General features: G+C 37.2%; 1 protein-coding gene across 2 annotated transcripts in view; it reads left to right on the forward strand.

The window, feature by feature from the left end:
• The window catches only part of syt7b (synaptotagmin VIIb), a 190,069-nt gene that overhangs the window by 120,668 nt on the left and 47,585 nt on the right, over positions 1 to 21,816 (forward strand). Inside the window, exons 5-6 of one of the 2 annotated variants that reach the window (XM_061742547.1) lie at positions 7,906 to 8,106; positions 14,106 to 14,453. In XM_061742547.1, the coding sequence (XP_061598531.1) occupies positions 7,906 to 8,106; positions 14,106 to 14,453 (549 nt within the window). The remainder of the gene's footprint in view (positions 1 to 7,905; positions 8,107 to 14,105; positions 14,454 to 21,816) is intronic. The other variant, XM_061742558.1, reaches the window with a different exon arrangement.

Below are 21,816 nucleotides of genomic sequence, written 5' to 3' on the forward strand. Positions count from 1 at the left end.
AAAATCTAATTTTGTAACACAGTGTGGCCACTTATCTTTTAACAAAAGTCTCCTCTCATCCCTCGCAATCCTCATGTTTCTGCATGTCCACATTGAGGTGCTGTTTAATATGCACTGGTGGTCATGCAGTAACGCATAAAGATGTGCGGCCCCTTACCTGAAAATTGTTTTGATTCTATCTTAACTTTGACACAAATATGGCAATTTATCCAGTGATGGCTTTTAAACTGCTAGATGGTATTTGTATCTGCCCCACTAAGTCAAATATCCTATTGGAAAATGGAAAAACGAAAATTCTAAGAGATTAAAAGTTTTAATAAAAGGCATTGCATTTTAAACCCTACAAATAACAATACATTGTAAAAGGAACATTTTGCTTTGCTTTTGCAACAAGGTGTTTTAATCAACATGTTTAGCCCCATTGCCTACAGCCCTGCTGGCCTCACCAAACCCTCTCTTTCTCTACCTGCAGCCCATGGAGTGTTACCATGGAGACGGTCAACCCTCAGAGCAGATTTCGCTGTTTTGCATGAACACTTTCCTTGTTTACACATGTGGCCTCTCAACTCCAAGTGTTTAAATCTACTTCTTGATTCTGTAATGGAATTGACTTAATTATACTGAACATTTGCACAGAGGGTTGACTGCAGTTGACTTTTTACTTCTTTTTTTTTGTAAGTTTAAAACCAGTGGGTTACTTTTAAAGAATAGCTTGACATTACGAAAAGCTTGATTATTTGCCTCCTGGAAGGGTCATATAAAATATAAAGCTACAGCAAATGGATTATTTTAGCATAAAAATTATAGGAAAACCAAGCCTTCTTGGCCTTCCTACTGTTTTAATGCCACAAACACCAACTAGCACCTGGACATGTCGCATCCTTTATATCCATCTAGAACACCAGGTAAAGGTTTAGACAACTTTCTCAATTTACTTTGAATTAGGTGAGTCCAAAATTTTGATTGACACTGTTTATTATATCTTCTAATTTAGTAGTTCTCCACCCGGTGTCAGTTCTGGGGATTGCTAGATATGCGATAAGAAAAAAAAAAAATATATATATATATATATAGTATATGTATATATATATATATATATATATATATATATATATATATATATATATATATATATATATATATATATATATATATATATATATATATATATATATATATAATATATATAATATATATATATATATATATATATATATATAGCTATATTGTCTAGAAGTGTGATTATAATATGTGTCTCAGAATGAATCTTACTACTGAGGCGCTAATGTACAGTGGAGGGGTCATTAACAGCTGCACAGGGTTGACAACTACACTAATTAACATGATAGTATTTTACATCCTATAACCAAATGGAGAAAACTATTTGTTTCAATATGAGTCGACTAAGGTACTCATGTACCTTTCTCATAAAGACATTAAATCAGACGTCTCAAACAATATGAGTTTCAAAATAAAGGCTCAGTAGTTGTAAAATTACTATAATTTGAAGACCTGCTCCAAAATAATTTCTTTTTGAAATGTATGATATTTTAAAACTGATGGACCTAGAAAACACCTGACTTAGCATGTTGTAAAGTTCTTCCACCCATCAACTTTAGACATAGTTTAGTTTCAGAATTTAAAACAAAAAAGATAGTTGCAGTCTTCTGTCACGTGAACAATGGCCAATACAAAAGGCTAATGAAGACATCTGCATTATGTAATACTTTTCTATTGTGATCTTGACAAATATTAAGCTATCACACATTCTGGACAGAAATATGTGAAATGAGCAGCATTTCTTTATCATGGGCCACCTTGTAAAAACTTAATATATAAACATTTCTTGTCAAATTTCTTGCAACAGAAATCAGCAAACTTCTCCTCTGCTTACTTAGTGGCCATGGTTAAGGTCTCCACTCTAGCTGTGGTTGACATCACTTCCGTGAAAACAGCAGGTTCATTCCAAGTGGAGCAGATTAAGATCTGTTGTAGTTTTTGATTTATGTTACCAGCTCACAGAACTACAGTTGTAATTACGGCAAAGCAACGAAGAAAATCACAAAAGTAATCATGGAAGACATTGAACCGAACAATAGTAGATCTTGTAGTGTTGTGAAAACGTTTTGACTTTGATGCTTCAGAGCAGGAACTTATAACCTTGACACTTTAAAAATCCCTTAGTGTTACTTTAATATTTGATTATTTTCTTTTTAAATTTTCAAAATGTATTGGCAAGTATATTTTTGTATACTGTTATGTTGCCAAACATGATGCCAAATCTCAAAGCAAGTAGCTGTAGTTTTGTATTTTATCTGATAATTGAGCTCTAGAAAAGAACTTATTTCTTAAAATGTTCAGCTATTTATGTAATGGGGTGGATTTTTGTATTATTTTTCTTTTTAAATCTGTTCTATGTGTAAATGTCGTGTGTGTTTGTGGGTAAAGTATTTGTGTTTTTTTCTCATTCTCACTATGTCCTTCACTTGCTCTGTGTTTTTTGCTCGTTGCCACGACTCCCACTACAGCTCATAGTACTCCAAGCGCTGCATCGCTGCCTGATAGCCCACCTGACTCTACTCTGCTGAGCCCTATTCCAAAAATAGAGAAAAGGTCTCTTTTGTCTAGAGCATCGCAATTAAGTGTGTGGATGTTGAAATGTCTGCTTCATATGAGCTGCTACATCATTTAGATGCATCTCACACAATTACTGAGGCATCAAGTGAACCTGTTCATTCTTATCTTCTCTAATTACAACTCACTTGACTCTTTCAAAACTACCAGGTGATCAATTACTTTTATGTGCAGTGACATTGAAAATATTTTTAATTCAGTGAGCAGCATTGATTAAAGCTTTTGTTATGTTTATTCTGCATTATGTTGTAGGCAAAAGTGTTTAACTTTGATTGTCATTTATAGAGCTGATAACGGCTTGAAATATGGGTTGACAGATTGGTGAGGTATCTGGTTCAGGTTGTTGTCAAAATTCAAATGTGCCTCACAAACAGCAATTTAACATACGTAAAAATAATAGAAAATTATAAAAGATAATAAAATAAAGTACATTAGAATATTCATGAAGTTAATAGATATGTAAACACTTTTTAAACCATGATAAGTAACTTTTATTTAGGGAAGATACAATATTGTTAGTTGAAGAATCATATTACCCTGTCAGGCAACATCTGGGCCCTGATTTAGTAAAGCGTGTGGTCAAAAATCACAAATGGTGCCCGTGGGGGGTGTTCAGTTTTTGTGAGTGATGTCCTGATACTGCATTTATCTTCAAACAGAAGCAGAACCAGCTCATTTTAATAATGAACAATGAGGTCTACCTGAAGAAGCAGAAATTAGTACTCAGTTGAAGAGCTCTTGATATTCAAGATAATAGAGGTTGTTTTTTTTTTTTTCAAATGGCACAAGTGCAGCTTGTTTTTATGACAAAATAGACCATGGATCCAAACAAAGAGAAAAAACTTTTTAACATAGGTAATAGTCAGCTGCTACTGCACTGTACTGTCCCTGTCCACTTCTGGGATATCTGAAAAATGACAAGATGACCAGAACATAAGGACGTGAGAGGATCAACCTGATGGTGCATCGCTGTGTCACTGCCATTTTGTTTGCTGTATGGGATCAAGTAATAAAGAAAAAAATAAAATAAAATCAGTAGACTCAAATGCTTGACTGGATTATGATACAGTGCTCAGATGCTGAGTTTATTTCCAGGAAAGTTGAAAAAAACAAAAAAACAACTCAAAGCTGGGTCACTGGGAAACTGCCCAAGTCAGTCCTTCAACAAAAAGGTAGATGGCAGCCACTTGCAGAAAAAAAGCTGAAAAACAGAATAACCAGGATAAAGATTTGTATGGGCAAAAACTAATCTGAAGTGCGGGGTCTTAGCAGAGTCTCAGAGTTTCTAGAAAGAAGATTTAATGAGCTAGCAAAGAGGGGAGAGCAGGACCTCAAGTATAAAGCAGTGGATTTGGTGAAAATGATAATGAGGTCAGGCATGGGCCAGCAGCTAAGCCTGATGCTCCGCCTCCCAACAGAAAGAAAATATCAAATGAGTGAAGGTGATGGTCAAACAGCTGCACCACAACAATAATATTACATTCCTCTACACTCAGTAACAATCCAATGATTAAAACTGAGTCAGGGACAGATGCAGTGATAACATAACCTGTAAAACATGATAAAGTGATAAAGAATAAAAGGGCTGCAAACGGTTTTGGTGCAGCAGGTGTTAACATGACTCCTTGTACTTTTAAATTCCAAGTCAACTTAAAGGGGACCTATTATGAAAAACACATTTTTTCTTGCTTTAACATGTATAAAGTGGTCTCCCCTCAGCCTGCCAACTCAGAGAAAGAGGAAAGCAACCAAATTCTGCAGTGTCTGTACAGCCGCCCGGATGAGCCGTCCAGTGTCATGTGACTTCTACGAGCCGTTCAGATTCTGCTCCATTTCGTTACGTAACCAAAATGCAATTTGCATCGTTTGGCCTCCGATGCGTGAAACCACGCCCACAGCTAATTCTGCCGGCCGGAGCTTCCGCCATTTTTTCGTAGCGGTGTATCGCGTCATTCAGGCAGCCAATCAGCACAGTGCCTCATTATCATAGCCTCCCCGCCCACTCAGAATCCCACATAGATAATGAGGTTAGAGAATGGGAAGATAAAGACATGGCTCAGACGCTGAATTTCTAATTTATTTAGCAAAAACAATCAAAAGCTTGTTTTTAAGACATTCAAGGCCTGTTTAAAATAGGTATTAGATGCCATAATAGGTTCCCTTTAAATTTCCTGCAGTCAGTTAAGAGCATTAAGGGTTGGCAGTCAGTGTCATATACATTTGCATCCATTCCTTCTCTTTCCTCCAAGCGATGTTGCCAAACTCTTGTATATTCTCATTGCAAAAACTGTTACAAGTAGGGTTGCCACCCTTCCTGTAAAATACAGGATCGTCCTTTTAATTGACAATTGAACCGATACGGGACCATTTGTTCCGTATATTTATGATCGTCCAAATACACGTCTACACACCAATAATCACTAAATCTGACTATAATGATCTTAATAAAACACAGGAAAGACTAAGGCCAGCAACATCGTGGTGGTGGCAGGACCCCCCGCTGCGGCGCCCCCTGCGTGTTGCTGACTGCGCTGCCTTTTAAACATGTCCAGCCACACACCCGCAACTCCACCACGTCCTCACAAGAGAAAACGTTTACAAAACTACAGGTACGAGTGGGTAGAAGCACATCCATGGCTGGACAGTGTCAATGGAGAAGACTACAGGGCAAATTGTAAGACGTGTATGCAAGTTTTTTTTTTTTTTTTTTAATTATGAGTATTGAAATATACAAAACAACAGGTATACAGTAACAAACAGCACATTGTTGACAGTACATAAAAGTAAATCAATTACATCGGTGTAGTTATATATTAAATAAAAGTAAGTCATTACAAGAGATAGTTTAAGAAAAAATAAAAATAAATAACTAAATAATACATAAATCGAGAGTACAAAAAATAAATAAATCAAACAGGGGTTTCAGGAAAAAACTTTTCATAATGGCTCAATAAGGTATTACTTTTTGTTATTTAACAAAATCAGAGATCTAAGCAAAGAGTTAAGTTCCAAAAGGAGCAATCTTAGGTAGTGATTTTGCGAATTTTTGTTTGTGAATAAAAAATTTTGCATATAGGATAACAAAGTTTATCAGGTATTCGAGAGCATAATCTTCTGAGTTAACATAATAGCAAATAACATCTTTAAGGCTAAGAGAGTATGTAGATTTAGCAGCATCAAAAAAATAAGATTCAACATCATTCCAAAAGTTTTTAGAGATATCACAATAAAAAAACAGATGTGAAATTGTTTCAGTATTATGATTAGTGTCAGCGAGTCTTTTCTGTGGCGCACGGTGGAGTGTGTGATGTCAGACGGCGCGCACCAGGAGAGCAACACTGCAGTACCTGCATGTACCATGAGGACCCAGACGACCCTGGCCTCAGTGTCCCAGTTCTTTTTACCCCAATCATCTCCTGAGAATAACATGGTGTGGGACATGTCATGATGACTGATTCAGTTTCCTATCTGTTGAACTTTTACCAGAAGATGTCAGAGCATGGGCGGAGCATATTTTAGTAAACTTGTGGTTTGATTGATTGTTTAGGATGTTGACTTTTTCAAAGTTGAATGAATAATTATTATTTAATATAGTAAGTAGTAATAGCCATTATAAGTATTATATATGGTTATTTAAAGAACAAATCATACTATTGGATCAAGACTTAATAAATAAATAAATAAACTACCTAGCTAAATACATAAAAAGAGGAAACTATTTTTTAGAATATATACACTTTTTGGATGATCTGCCTTTTTTTCAAGTCATAAGAGACAGCAAACAAATGTTTAATTTCATCAACAGTTTGTCATCCTACTCCCCTAGGTTACTGCAGCTGAGATGACACCACACAGTCAGACACAACCTCAGCTACAATAGTGCTGACTGCACACATAAACTGAATCAAAAGATTCTACCGGATTCAAAAAGTGTAAAAAGAATGACTATAGGGAGAAAAAAGGCAGAAAAGTTTTAAGTGTGTCTTACTGGTTTCTAGATCACCCCTTTACTAAAAGCAATGGCATAAGATAAAGCATACTACTGATGGGCCCATGGTGGTCATGCCCCGAGGAGCTCTGGTGGGCGTCCATTATTTTCATTTCTAAAAGGTGGCAACCCTAGTTAAAGGTAGGGCAGGCACAAAATGTACCCTTTCTTTTTTATTTAAATAATGTTGCAATAGGCAGTGACTTTCAAGTGCAAACACTAATAAATATACATGTGCAATTCATTTACATAATCCCCTGCCTATATTTGGTGCTCTGAAAGGAAAAGTCCTATAATATAATGTATATGCATCACAGTTCAAAACTCACTGTCCACGTCTCCCAGGTGCTGCTTTTTAAATGTTGACAGTCATTTTTGTACGCTTAAACAGAGTTTGTGCCTTATTGTCTGAAATGTCAAAGCGTGTCCTTCTGTCACGCATCTTCATGTTGTATGGTTTGTCCTCTCTCAGACGTTCTCATACTGAAGTCCGCATTCTGTCTGTACTTGTTTCTGAAACGTCACAGTAAGTCCTCAGCGGTCTGGGGTGGGTTTGCTGAAAAGTAACAGAACTTGTATTGACTTTTTTTTTTTTTCTCGCAGGCAATATTTGCAAATGATTTAAAACATTTATGTTCAGACACATAGATGTTGGTGCTGCTGGTGTGAAAGATTGTAGACATTAGTGTTCTGTTCTCATCACTTGCGTTTCCAGTCTTAACATCTAAAGATGATGCATATGTGTCATTACTCAGACGTGACTCCCACTTCCAAGAGTCAGCTTCCACGAGTCACTGTGGTCCACTGCTGTCCACTGTGTGGAAGGAAATGGGCCCATTTCTCACTATTTAAAACAGATGGTAGAGGACTTTTTAAATGCAGTAGCAAAAGTTTCACTGAGATAGCATTCTGACTCTCCACTTCAGTAAAACTGACCTGCACTTTCCATTACAAATTGTCTCAGTGAATTATTCACAACAAAAAAGTAAGATTTGGATAGGCTATTGTGTGTTTTGTCTTGATTAGAGATGGTTGTGTTATCCAGTTTATTTAAAGTGTGACTCAGTACATCTCACCACTGGACACAAGTGGGTGGACTGAATCACACGAAATATCACTTGACGGTTTGTATAACTTTTACTTATATCACTTTTGCTCTCCGGCCCTGTTCGTTTGTGCGTCTGTTTCTCGTCTATCCCTCATTTTCTGTATCCTCTCTCGATCCTTTCTTCCCGTCCGTCCGTGTTTCTCTGTCTATGGTCCCCTTTTTCATTTCCTCCTAGTGGGGCTGTGGATAAGGGTGGGCAGGGCGGTGCTGGACCCTCACCAGGGGCCAGTGACGGCGGGGGTGGCGCTTGCTCTGGTACAGGGGCGGGGCCAAGTCGCAGTGACAGCGTTCGAAGCATGGTGTCAGGGGGCAGCAAGCCCGGGCGCTGGCAGACGATCCAAAACCACATGCATGCCGGAGGCCTGCGGTTTGGCAAGTGAGTTGCACATGATGACATGGGGAACGCATGAGGGGCTGCGGTGGGCACGAGGGGAGCATGGTGTGGATATCACAGATGTGAGTTTGTACAAGTATCATTCATGGACGTATTGCATGCTCTTTGAAAGTTGCTATTTTCCATACTGTTCTGGTGATGATAATGAGAAAACCTGAACGAGGAACCACCTGCTCTGGAGATTGTACCTGTGGTGAATGCTTAACTACTTCAGTCTCTTTTGACTACAGAAAGCGTCCACAGTGATAAACAAATAACATTTTGATGTCTTCTGCCAACTGGTTGATGTCTCAGATAAGTAAGTAAATCAACAGAGTCGTACTGTTACTCAGCAGCCTCCAATTTTCTGCAACACTGTCAAGAATCTCAAACAAAACAGATGCTCTCTGATGATCTTCAGAAACAGCATGTTTTTTCCTCTGATGTAGCAGCTTCTTAAACTGCGAGTGTTGCTACATAAATAGCAAAAGAAAGCTTTTATCGGCCCAGTGAAATAAACGAAACCTTTTTCTTGAACGGATCTCATCTCTCACTACCTCTGTAAACACAATCATCCGATTGTGTAAACAACTTGATTGTGGTGTGTTAAAAATGGGAGACACTATTTCTATTTTTTATTGGTGGAAAGCACCAATAAAATAAGGCATGTGCGGGTTCTTTTGTTTATATGTGGCAGTGTGATGAACTATTAACCTGTCCAGGGTGTACCCCTGCTAGCTGTGATAGGCTCCAGCAGACCGCGTTTAATACGCGGATATAATGGGTGGATGGATCTATTTATCTTTTATGGAAGTCAATGTAGTTTTTGCCTGGTCTTAAAACTGCACCTGTAAATCTGTATAAATGGTTAAAGGAGGCGTATAGATCTTGTTTGTAATAAAAGAGCCACAAACAATACTGTGCCAATGAGTGGGGATGGTCCGGCAAATCTTATATCTTAAACCTTATTAGGGCTGAAACGATTCATCGAATAATTCGAGTAATTCGATTACAAAATATGATCGAGGAATTTTCTCTGCCTCGAGGAATCGTTTAATTTTGCAGCTCAAAGCAGGTATTTCGCCCGAACTACGTTTAATGCGGCACAACGCGCTGACACCACGCACATAAAGGAAGAAGAAAGAGGAGGATATGTTTGTTTTTTGTAACATGCCATTCTCAGGCAGTCTGCAATGGCCCAGACGGGAGACACATGTAGCTCAGAGCTTAACTTTTATTTTTAATCCGCTCTATATTCTTCTGGTCCGTTCTCCTATATCTTCCCCCTCTCACCCGGTACATACATAGGTTCCTCTAAACATCTGTTCCCACTACAGTTTTAACTAAAAGAAAAATGCTCCAATACAGCAGGTCTCATAATTTTATTTTGAACACTGCCAAAACTCAAAATCTTTAAGACTTTAACTTAAAACTTAACTTAAAAAAATATTCTACCGTATGCAAATATAGATAGATATAATATATATATATATATATATATATATATATATATATATATATATATATATATATATATATATATCAGACCTCCAGGAATGACCACCGTGTTGTAGCTCCGTTTATGCTTTGCCTTCGTTGTGGTGCTGATGTACGCATCCCACACGAGGAGTCGTGCCCAAAGTTCAATTTTTCCATCAATCGTTGCAGCCAGTCTGCGGTCAGTGCATTGTTCATCCACCCGTTTTTGGATGACACGACACACAATTAATAAAGGCGGGTCCCAAATAAACCCAGGTCCCTAATAAATGCTTGTTGATTTGAGCAATTTAGGCAAATAAACACCCAAGCCTTTATTTGGTGTTTTACGGTAAATTAAATTTATTTTGCTTAAACAAGGGAATACATGCCATTGCATGGTGGCATGCATTGTTTTCTTTTTGTATGTAATTATATGTTCTCGAGACATAATTAATGAAGGTAGAGATAAGAAATGTCTCAGTTTTAGTGGTATAAGGTGTGCTCCAAGACAATGATGTACTAAACCACAGAGCTTTTTGTTTTGTTGTTCCTAGCTGAGAAGGTCTGTGTAAAACGTCACTGTCAACCTCAATGATTTGAAATACTACAAATTACATGCTGTTGAAAGCTGATGTCTTTGGATGCATGGATGTAAATCAACCAACTGAACAAAACTGATTTTTTTTTTTTTTTTAACATGAATTTGATTATATCCATCTAAACCAGGGGTGTCCAAAGTGGGTCCTCGAGGGCCGGTGTGCTGCATGTTTTAGTTGTCTCCCTGCATCAACACACCTGATTCTAATTAACGGCCGTCACCACCTTGTCATCAAAGTCTGGATAGTTCTGTTGATGACCAAGCTCCTTGTATCACGGTTTGATAAAAAACGGGACATCTAAAACATGCAGGACACCGGCCCTCGAGGACCGACTTTGGACACCCCTGATCTAAACTGAAATAGAAAAGAATAAAACCTTTGATACTTAATCTTTATCATATTTTTTAGAATATTAACTTTAATAAACCTAAAACTTCAATAAAAGTTACAGTATGAAATGAATGACTTCTAATGTTACACAAAGAGCACAACAAGAATGTTCATAATGGCAAGCTGCTTACATAAAAAAATGTTTAAAACTCAAAAGCGATCCACATTAATTTAGCTCATAATGAATATTTTGGCACTGGAAAGGCCAGCCAGACATCAGATTTTTGGTCTAATTTTTTCTGCTGCAGAAATGCTGAGCATTTGTGTTTTTTTCTTTCATTTGTTTGTGATTTCATTTGCATTATTTAAAAAACAACAACTTTCCAATGAAATATTTGCGCTTGAGCATGAATCGCATTTATTCTGTTCTGTTCTTCACTCCTGCCACTCATCCGTCTTGTTCCCATCTCCCTTCTCCTTTTAAGTCTGCCTGTATCTCCATTTCTCCTTTGAAATTGGTTTCTGTTTTTCACCATTTACTTCATTTCTTTCCCACCGCTTTCATGCTCTTTGCTGTCATTATTTAGGAATTCACTTTTTTGCAGTCTTTGTTTTTCACCCGTCTCAACTTCCCCTAATTACAAATTTATTCAAGGTTTATAGTCATCTTAATTGACTTAAAACTGAAAAATGTGAAAATAACCCTGTAAGTCAGCAATGGGATTCAGCGGATTAAGAGGGCTGATACTCAGAGCATTTGAATGACTATGGCTGGTGCTGTACAGAAGACGTACAGAAGACGTACAGAAGACGTACAGAAGACGTACAGAAGACGGCGCAGGTCTACAGTAGTTGAACTGACAAGTACATTAGATCCTGCCCTCGAGGAAATCACTGTGAGGAAAAGATTCTGCGTTGTAAGGCAACTGAAATTATCAAATGAGTAAATTCTGTGTCAGATTTATGACACTAGACAGACTGGCAAAATTTATTAGCACATGGACTGGCTCCCAGATGTCTAGGCTAATGTCACCATCAATCCCACCAGATGTATTGATTTATCATGATGTCAGTTATGATAACGTGGCTGTTGAAGCCAGAAATAATGTTCTGTATAGAGGTTGTCAGCTGACCTTTTTATTTGTTCTTCTGTTGAGCTTGCATGGCCAATCCTTAAACAGAGCAACTTTTTTTGCATGACTGTATTGTGACAGTATCATTTCCTTTTCCTTCTCAAGCATTTCATGGGCATGATTTCTGATTTAATTTCAAGAACACAGAGGGGGAAAAAGCCTCTGGTTAAGTGAAGCACATGGCTTGTTTGCGACACTCTCTTAAATACCTGTCTTGTTAGATTGCTCAAATAACATCGAATAACAGGTTCAATAGTTTCACTGACACTGAAATAATCAATACCAGGAACGGAACGACTAACTGAATATTCTGTATTTATTTTAGGTTTTTAAACATGTTAAATGCATAGATCCAAAATGTCGATGAAGTGGTGATGGTCAGACAAACCCACTAGAGGCACACCTTATTTTTGTATTGCTCCAAGGGCTGTTCCACAAACTCTCATTAAATGCTGCCCCCATTCAGTCAGGAGTGGTATTATTACATAGTGTGTCTTTAAAGGAGCAGTCAGTCACATTTAGTGGCAAAACTCAGCTCTAAAAAGACACAAAGCTAAAAGTTGAGGATTACTTAAAAAAGAAAATTCAGTTATTTTTCTGTTCATGGGACTTTCATAAATGCTGACACTATTTTGTATGGAATATGTTTAACCACCTTTGTGCTTATAAATGGTCTAAAAACAATACATTCAGAAAGAAATCAGTCAATTAATTTAAGTTACTTTCTGTAGCAAAAATGTAAATCTTGTGTCATATTAGGAAAATTTACAGAGAAAGTAAGTAAATGTATTTAATTACAGTTCAATTATATTTGCATTAATTCAGTTATAATCCAGTTCAGTCCAGTTTTATAATAATTCAAATCCAGTCATATCTTTTCAGTTTAGTTTAATTGCCACTTTGTAAAAAGTTGTAAAGCAAAGGAAACCAACCGAGCACAATGATTCATCTGGGTCCTAATATAATAAATGTTAGACCGCATATATAAAAAAAATATCCCCCTAAACCTAACACAATGGACCTTTCATTGTCTTTTTTGTTTTTCAAATGTATTTAAAGAGTCTATTTTTTTAATGTATGAAGATACTTTGAGCCAGCTCTGAGCATATATGTAAGTTAAGTCAGTTAATAGTAATCTGAATGATATCTGGTGGTCAGTTTACACACCAAAGGTTCACCTAGGATTTTCGTGCAATATGAAGAACACTCACAAAAATAAATAGAAAAATGTAATAAAAACTGTTCTTCCTAAGTTATAAATACCTAAATTATCACCTGCTTCTTTGAAACTCTACAGCCCTTCTGATGCAACAGAAGACATGCCAAACAACTTTTTGGGATTAATTTACATGCATTCAGCTAGAATATTTAGAATGTGCAAATTAGCATGATCATCAAAGCCTATCCTTAGATCTTATGGTATGACCTTATGAGGCTTCAGTGCATGTATATATGTGCACCTCTCTTTCATTCACTTGATCCAGCATTGCTGTGCTACTTCAGGTGCTTGTCTCCAGACTCTCCAACAGCGTTAGAGGCGAGTTAATACCAAAGGGCTCCGCTAACACAACTCAAGTGCAGGCAGTAAATCCTCAGCTCCAGACGGGGCTGTTTAGCACAAGCTTACAGTCATCAGACAGGGCGGTGATTGAGGGGAGGATAAGAGGGAAAGCACTATTACAGGATTGTAAGAGAAACAGACCAATAATTACAGAGCAGATTTAAACAGCGGTGATTGAAGGTGGCATAGAGATGATGCAGTGATGCAAGGGCTGAGGTTGGGGGGAAAGATAAATGGGCAGCGAGGGATGCAGAGCCTCTGACTTCAGAAATGCAGAGGCAAAAACAAAAGTGGGAAAAATCTTGCAGGAGCACAAGGGGCCTGGTGGATGCAAACGGCATCAAGGCAAGAAGGTAGAAGTAGGTCAGGGCTAATTAAGAGGAGGGATAGCATACAGAAACTGTTGAGTCCTGCAGACAGAGACTCAAGCTAAATGTTAATGATACTTCTACTTTAACTTGAACTTAATTCATTTTCTGAATATTATTTCAACACCGATTGAAGGAAAATAACTGACAGTTTTCATTTGGCAGGGCCATTCTTATAACACAGTCGTCCCACTCCAGTTTATTAATCTTTAAGACGTTTCTGTTCTATCTCTCTTCCTACATTCAGCTTCTTTATCAGTATTATTAATATTATTGATTGATCTATTTTTGTCTCTGTTGGATACTCATGGCAAACACCATGTTCTTATAATATCAGTCTGTGCTGTATGGCTTCGCTATTTTCATCTTCACTGTTTTCTATTTGATATCATCATGACTGTGTCGCACCAATTTTATTTATACTTTCTTTTATCTTTTATACTTTATTGGGACAACTATGAAGCAATTTGTAGTCTAATGCCTACCATTTTGTATCCAATTTCTTCTTCCGTTCTGCTGTGTATCCTCTCAGTTTCGGGGACGCCTCCCTGTCATCTGCCTCCACCCTGGAGCACATCCCGTCCTCGGCCGTGGGCCGCCCTCGGCCTCTCGTCCGACAGCAGAGCCTCCAGCAGCCGCTCACTCACCAGCCCCCACCGGGTCCCAACGACCCCCCAGTCACCTCGCAGAGTCTGGGTCAGCTCCACACAGGTCCGGGCGGCGGGGGCCACCGTGGGGGCCCGCGGGGGGTCCGGGGGAGTCCGGCTGGAGCCTCCCGATGCAGGGGAGGAGGTGCCGGCCGATCCCGATCAAATCCAGGCAGCTGGGACCACATGATGGAGCAGATCCGACACAGAGGGCTGGACGTCAAGTCCTTCCTGTAAGTGACATGAAATGTATTTATCTATAAAAAACAAACAAGCTAGCTTTATTGCACTCTTGAAATTGTGTCATTTGCAGCTTCTGGGTTGTAGCTAAGAGACAAAATTTGTGTTTCCTTAAGCTTAGATATTCTTAAAAAATAATAACATGAAAAATGGCAGAGAATGCTGGTCCGAAACCCCTATTCAGACATACACTGCTTTCCATTAATCAGCATGCTGGTGTCATGTCTGAATGAACACAATGGTGCTTTTCTGTAACATTTTGTGAGGATAATCTGAAAAGACCTTAATAAGATATGTGTGGCATTAATAGACAGACACGCACGACAGCAGTGGATTAATTAGATCTTTTTTTTTTGTGAATTGAAAGTGTTGAGTGCAGTGCTGCTTCAGTTTTGGTGGTTGAGAGTTTTTTCTCAGATGAAGAATAAAACACATTTTTCCTTAGCCAATAAAAACTGCACTGTTACTCAAACGTACAGTAATCAAATCCTTCAAAATAAAATGGCCATCAGAGTTAGAGCTACAGCTCAGTAAGAAAACTGATATAAGTTGCTTCTCTCCATTTCTACGGTGTTTTATGCCACTCTCACACTTGGCATGTTAATATCACTTTATTTTTACTGTAATACAGTATAACTATTGTGAGAAAAATATGAGGTCTTTCATGATATAGCCCACTTGATTCACTTCCCAATCTCTCTCAAACGGTAAATTTTGCATGTGTACTGTGTCATTTATACACACACGTCTGAATGAATCAAACGGATATTACTGAAGAGTGCCTAATGTTTGAATGATGAGTGCCATCACTTTAGCTTATTCACAACACCTTTAATGCTATGTATCTCTTGTCTGAACTCGGATTCAAATGAGCAGCCAGTTGAACAGGGTTATAGTGGTCATTCGCATTCAGTGGATGAAATTGCAGATGTTTAGAGGAATTGTGGCATTTTTTAAGTGTCTGATAAAGTTTATTCCCTTAGTTTTTTTTATTCACAACTTCTTTCTGGTGTTGAACTCTGTATACTCTTCCTGCTCACTCGTCTCACCCCAGGCTGCACGTGGAGGCCAATAGCATTTGTGCAGCATGCTTCATTTAGAATAAAAATTATACATTCAAGAGGTAGCATTACAATGGTTGGAAATATGTTCTTGTGGGAAAACTCTGAGCCTATTAAAACTTCTAAAGCAAACTTAACTTGATTGACAGACCATGAGAGTGAAGTCTATCACTCTCTACTGATGCCTGAAAGAAACAGAGAGAGACATTAATGTTAAAGTGGTCAACGACTGAATGATTCGATACCATCACTTTAACAGAGTGATGAAAGGGTAATATAGACTTATTGGCTCTTCACCAGTCATGGCTGATTAAAGCACATTTACACACTGAACCAGCAGAGAAACTGGATTTATAAACTGGATTTACAAATGTGTCAAGCTTATCTTTAAAGATAAAGACTTTATCTATTACCATTTGCCTAGTTTTAACATTATACACCAACAATAAGTAAGAAAGGACAATAAAATTTAATTATCCTTAACCAGATGAAATAAATATTTACCACACATTTCGAATAAATCGTGAAAATTACACACTCTTACTATTCATCCGCTACTGAACAGGAAAGCTGCTGGTGTGCTAAGGCCTTCAATTTTCGAGTTACCAAGCGTGGAAAGCCCTCCTCCTCTGCTTGAGTTGAGTGATAGATTACTGATGATGTGCTCTACAAAGCAGACTCACACCTTCCTCCCCTCCTGCCATAAACATAGACTCTCACACTCATCCATAACCATAGCGCTTCACTCCTGTACTTTTTGCATGTCTTTTCGATAACACTGCCTGCAGGCCAGAGGATTCCTCGCCTCTGTGAATCATTATTCAAATAAGGCTGGGCACATATAGTGAGGTTGCACTGCCCATAGTCCTCGTCCTCATGTATCTCACTGGACCAGGAAAATTAGTTGTTGACCCTCAGACGAATGGAAATATCATGCATTTGTGGTAAGTGGGCTGTGAACACACAAATCCAGTGGCTTCACTTCCACTTGTATCCCGTGCCACCTCACTTTCATTTCAAATCAATAGACCTGCTGTAGGTGGTAATGATTTTAGCTTTGGTTGAAGCGTGCATGTCTTTTTCTGTCACCTCTACGAACCCATTCAGCTCATTGATGAGCGTCATGTTGGTGCTTTTTATAAATTCCTAGCGGGTTCCCGTCTCTCGAGTGCTAATATGTCCCCCTAGTTGTCAACGCTGATTGTACATCGGCGTCTCGTGATGGCAGAAGTGCACTTTAGAAAGCACATGCAAGATCAAAAACAGAAATGTGATATTCACAGAGATTACTGAAAAAAAGATCAGAAGGAAATGAGGATAATACATCAAAAGAATATGACACAAAATCAGTTTTTCAGGGGGTTTTTTCTCTCACTGATTCATCCCACTGATATTTACTCATACTTCTTAGCTGTACTTCCTATGTACTCTTTGCTCCTGTAGTGTCTGGATCATCACTGCAGTATTAAAACATTTTCTGTTTAAAGACAGACTTTTGGCCTTGTGCCACAGTTTTGAGATCACTATGAATCCAAATTTGCCTGAAACAAAACATTTTATTTCAAAGTATTTCATAAAATCAAAGTAAGAGTAAACCCAAGCTTTTATTGCCTCTGATAAAGGTTAAGTTTCTAAATTGGTAACATGTAAAGTCCTCAAATAAAATAAAAAAACGTTGGGGACTGTAAGGAGAAAATAGAAAACAAATAGAAATGCTTGCATCTCCTTTGACTTTTATTTCTTTGGAGACACTTTGATCCCTAGATAATTCATGTCTTGTCTTATCAGCTTACCTTACTTTGATTTAATACACATGGATGCATGTATATTAAGCTGCAACAAATACCATATGAGTGTAATGAAGAACTCATAAGAAAATGTATAGGCTATTTCAAACAGGTGATTAGTAAATCTAGTAAGGTGCAAAAGTAGTATCCATGAAAGCCTGCATTTTTTATGAGCAAAGATTGGTTCATCAATAAATGCATGAGAAAATTGTTGAACTGGTTTAATACAATGTTTCTGAGAGGAGGATTGGAAGGGATTTGCCGGCTTCTCCCGCTACAGTGCATGTCCTTTAATTATTCAAGAAAATCTGCAGAAATGTCATTGTGTAAATGATAAAGTTCATGCCTAAGATGGACAGCTTTTGTGAGGCGCTTCTATACATTGTGGTATAAAGTGGATAATGTTTTACGGTCCCAAATTTTTCAAGGAATGTGTTACTGGCCTGAAATGCAAAAATTAATTAATATATACTGTGTGTGTATATATATATATATATATATATATATATATATATATATATATATATATATATATATATATATATATATATATATACTGTATATATATATATATATATATATATATATATATATATATATATATATATACTGTATATATATATATATCTGTGGTTGGATGTGCTTTATTATTATGACAGGAAACAAAGTACTCATGGACTGCTCAGTGTGTTTGTGTTGCTCTGTAACCTTAAACTCTGCAGCCCCTGGAAGGCAATTTTGCACGGTCAAAAAAGAAAAGCGCAGTCTGAGTCGTCCACAAGCGCAAGAAGTACCGGAGGACGTTAGAGTCAGCAGAGAAGGAGTCAGACTCACAGAAAAAAGAACAAGAACAGTAAAACAGTGAAATGAGAAGCACATTCATGGATAATGCAACAGTATGTCACACAGGAGAGCAACAAAGACATGTGCAGTAAAGGAAAAAAGAATACAAAGACAAATTCTTTCTCGATCTCATGATGAAAAAATCTTCCTTAAAGGTATTCATCCATCAAAACAAAACCTTTATTTTATTTTTGGGTTTCCTGATTTCCAAATTAAGAAAAGGTTTCTTTACCGGAATGCTTGATGGAACAATGATGGAGTGGACAGAAAGAGGACGAGGGATTCATTTGCATGCATATTGGAGATTCTCCTAAACTGAATTTGGCAAAGGTAGATTTGTAGATTTGATTTGTATCTTTGTCATTTTGAAACTCTAAAATTATTATTTTCATTGAAAAAAAAACCTTTTGAATATGTGATCTTGAAATGGAAATAAGGTTTAAAGGGTGTTGAGAAAGACTTTAGGGATGCAAGAAATCTTAAAAGAAAATAATTCCCCCCTTACAAAATCTGTGAGGTAAAAGATGTTCGTGAGAAGCTGTGTGGATTGTATTAAAACATCATGAAAGGAGAGAAAAAAGTAGCGAGAATAACACAGGACATGTGGGTTGTTGTTTGTGACGGTGACTTACAAGATTAGCTATGGGCAGAATAATGTTGATTTGTCAAGGGCCCTATTTGCGCGGCCTCCTGAATTCACGGTGCTGTATACTTTGGTAAAAGGTAATTTGACTGGCTTCAGACATGTGTAGAAAAAAAATAACAGCTCAAAACCAGCATTAAGGACTAGTCGTTTCTTTTTTCTAAAAAAAAAAAAAAAAAAAAGGCCACAGGAATTTTTCACTGATCTGTTTTGCTTCTGTTCTTTGCTTTTATGTCTGTTCTTCATATCATTTCACTTGCTACCATTTTCTCTTAAAACCTTTAAGGATTTTGTTTTTGTATTTAAGAATGTTTTGTTCAAAAGGACACACTACCGTCAGTTGATGAAAATAGAAATTCTCCCAGGAAACGTAATGCATCCATGGGCCTCTAAGAACATTTACTGTCTATTGAGAAATGATATAACTACGCTCAAGTTAATGATGAATCACTCTGTAAGAAAAACACCCTGTGAATGTTTCTGGCAATTTAATATCTACTGTTGGACCAAGATGAATATCACTTTTATCATCCCCTGTGATGCACAAACCTATCAATAACAGAAATGCACCAGACATTAAACAACAATCTACAGAACATAATGTCAGATTAAAAAACCTCAGGAACCACTGAGTGACAAATAAACTGATGATTAAACGTGTTCTTCAGAAGTAGTGAAATTCTTTGTCCTAATGCGCAAGTATAGACAGAATGACAATTATTTTTATGACAGTTCTTCCTTTAATGTTAATCTTAAAAAGTACAAATTTGAATTAAAGGGAAACTTTTTTTTTTCTATAGCTCAGCCTTTATAAAGGAAATGATAAAACAAAAAAAAGATCTCCTCCAAGTGACTTCTTTTCTTCTGGCCTGTTCTAAAGTCTCAGATTTTTAAGATTTTTGTAATTTTTGTATTATTTTTTTGCATTATTTCTTTTATAAAATACAGCTCTGGTGATGGCAGTTTGCCTTTTTTTTTTTTTTTTTCGAAAAAAATCATGTCTACAATAAAGAATAAAAGTTTTTTATTGTGTTTTTCACCTTAGTTGTATCATATATGTTAGTATTGAAATATGCACAACTCAAGAACATTTTATGCCATTTTTTTCCTTGTTTTTTGAGTAACTTTTATTGTACCAAATTGTATTGTATTATATTAAATAACCCAACAAAATACAATGGGTCAGTTAGCATGTAGCTAACTTAGCTGCAGTTAAACCACAACATTTCCAGTTTAAGCTACAACTAGACTTGAAGTTAAACCAGATTTCATTGATGGAACAAAGTTAGATTTAAATGATCTGTGGCTGAACTGGCTGATAACCAAAAAGTATGCAATTAAAACATTAACGCTGTTATAATAATATTTTATGATTGTATAATATAATCATTAATATCTGTTGAATCCTGTAATTGTTAAATTGTCTGAAAGGGAGCTGATGTGAAGCATTTCTGCACTAAACTTAGCAGAAATTTCACATGATGTCATATACACATCCATGAAAGGAAAGTGAAATTAGGTAAGTTAGTCAAACATTGGACAATCTACCAACAAGTTAAAGTCTTTACAAGTACTACTAGGTATATAAAATGAACAGTAAATGAAGTTCGAAAGAGACCTCTATAATTATTGTTGAAAATGGGTTGAACTTGAAATTACCGTGACTCCCACGTAGGGTGGCAAAGGGGTGGAAAATTTCCGGTAAATTTCCGGAAACTTTCCGGAAACTTTCCATGGGAAGTTAAGCTGGGGAATTTTGGAAATATTCCAAATTGGAAACTTTCCATGGGAATTTTGGGAATTTATGGGAATTATTGGGAATTTATGGGAATTAACTGGAAATTGGGGGTAATTTAAACAAACTGTATCATATCCAAACATAAATGTAAATATTTATTTTGTCGTAAGCAGATATCCATGCAAGATAATACAAAAACATGACATTTCAACAGATTTATTTGAGTAGAACTTTAGTTTTTATTCTTGTATGAACAATTATTTTAATGAACAACAAAAACATGAATGTTGAGTAAATACTAACTCACCCCACTCCCCCACCCAATCAAAAAGTAATGCAAGTTAAACATTAATACCATTATAGATCAAATATATTTACCCCATAATATTATCAAAACTTACTTGACTTTATATAGTCCGTGGGCTCAAATGTGTGGCTTCAATAGTCTTGTGCTTTGAGCTCAAATGTGTGGCCTCCAGGCTTCAAGAAATCACCTGTGCATGTGATGGAGGAATGCACAGTGCATGTAGGGGGTGTGGCCTCAATAGCCCTGCAGTAAGCTGTGTGCATGTGATGGAGGAATGCACAGTGCATGTAGGGGGTGTGGCCTCAATAGCCCTGCAGTAAGCTGTGTGCATGTGATGGAGGAATGCACAGTGCCTGTAGGGGGTGTGGCCTCAATAGCCCTGCAGTAAGCAATGTGCTGTGTGCATGTGATTGAGGAGTGTACTTGCATTAAATCTGGTTGTTTTAGCCAAGACTATGCTACAATATATTTCCCCCAACTATATTTAAGTTCCCTGTTAAGGGCCAACCTTCAATTCTGTAAATTTCTTATTTATTCCCGTTAATTCCCATATATTCCCGTTAATTCCCATGGAAAGTTTCCAACTTTGAAAATTCCCGGAATTTTGCAACCCTACACGTCCCACGGGTTATTTTCTTTACATGAAAATACACCACAGTCACACTTAAGCTCAAGGATGGTGCATCCAATGGACTGCTTTAACACCAGGTTCTGAGCACAGGCGCGGTCTCGCCAAGAATTTAAAAAGTGTAATTATGAGGCGCATGAAGTTTGATGCACAAACGTGCAAAAACAGGTCCTGAACTCAGTAAGCGAGAAAAGGTCCCTGCTCCCTGCTAGTCTTCTGACAGCAGTAGAATACACTGACAGTCGCTCCAGATACCAAATCCAGATATCTGTTATCATTAACGTTGTTATTTGTGGGTGTTACGTCATGCAGGGGTTTAACTCCAAAGCTCAACTAAGTAACAATGCAA

Source organism: Cololabis saira, chromosome 2, assembly GCF_033807715.1.
Source record: "Cololabis saira isolate AMF1-May2022 chromosome 2, fColSai1.1, whole genome shotgun sequence".
Taxonomy (NCBI): domain Eukaryota; kingdom Metazoa; phylum Chordata; class Actinopteri; order Beloniformes; family Belonidae; genus Cololabis; species Cololabis saira.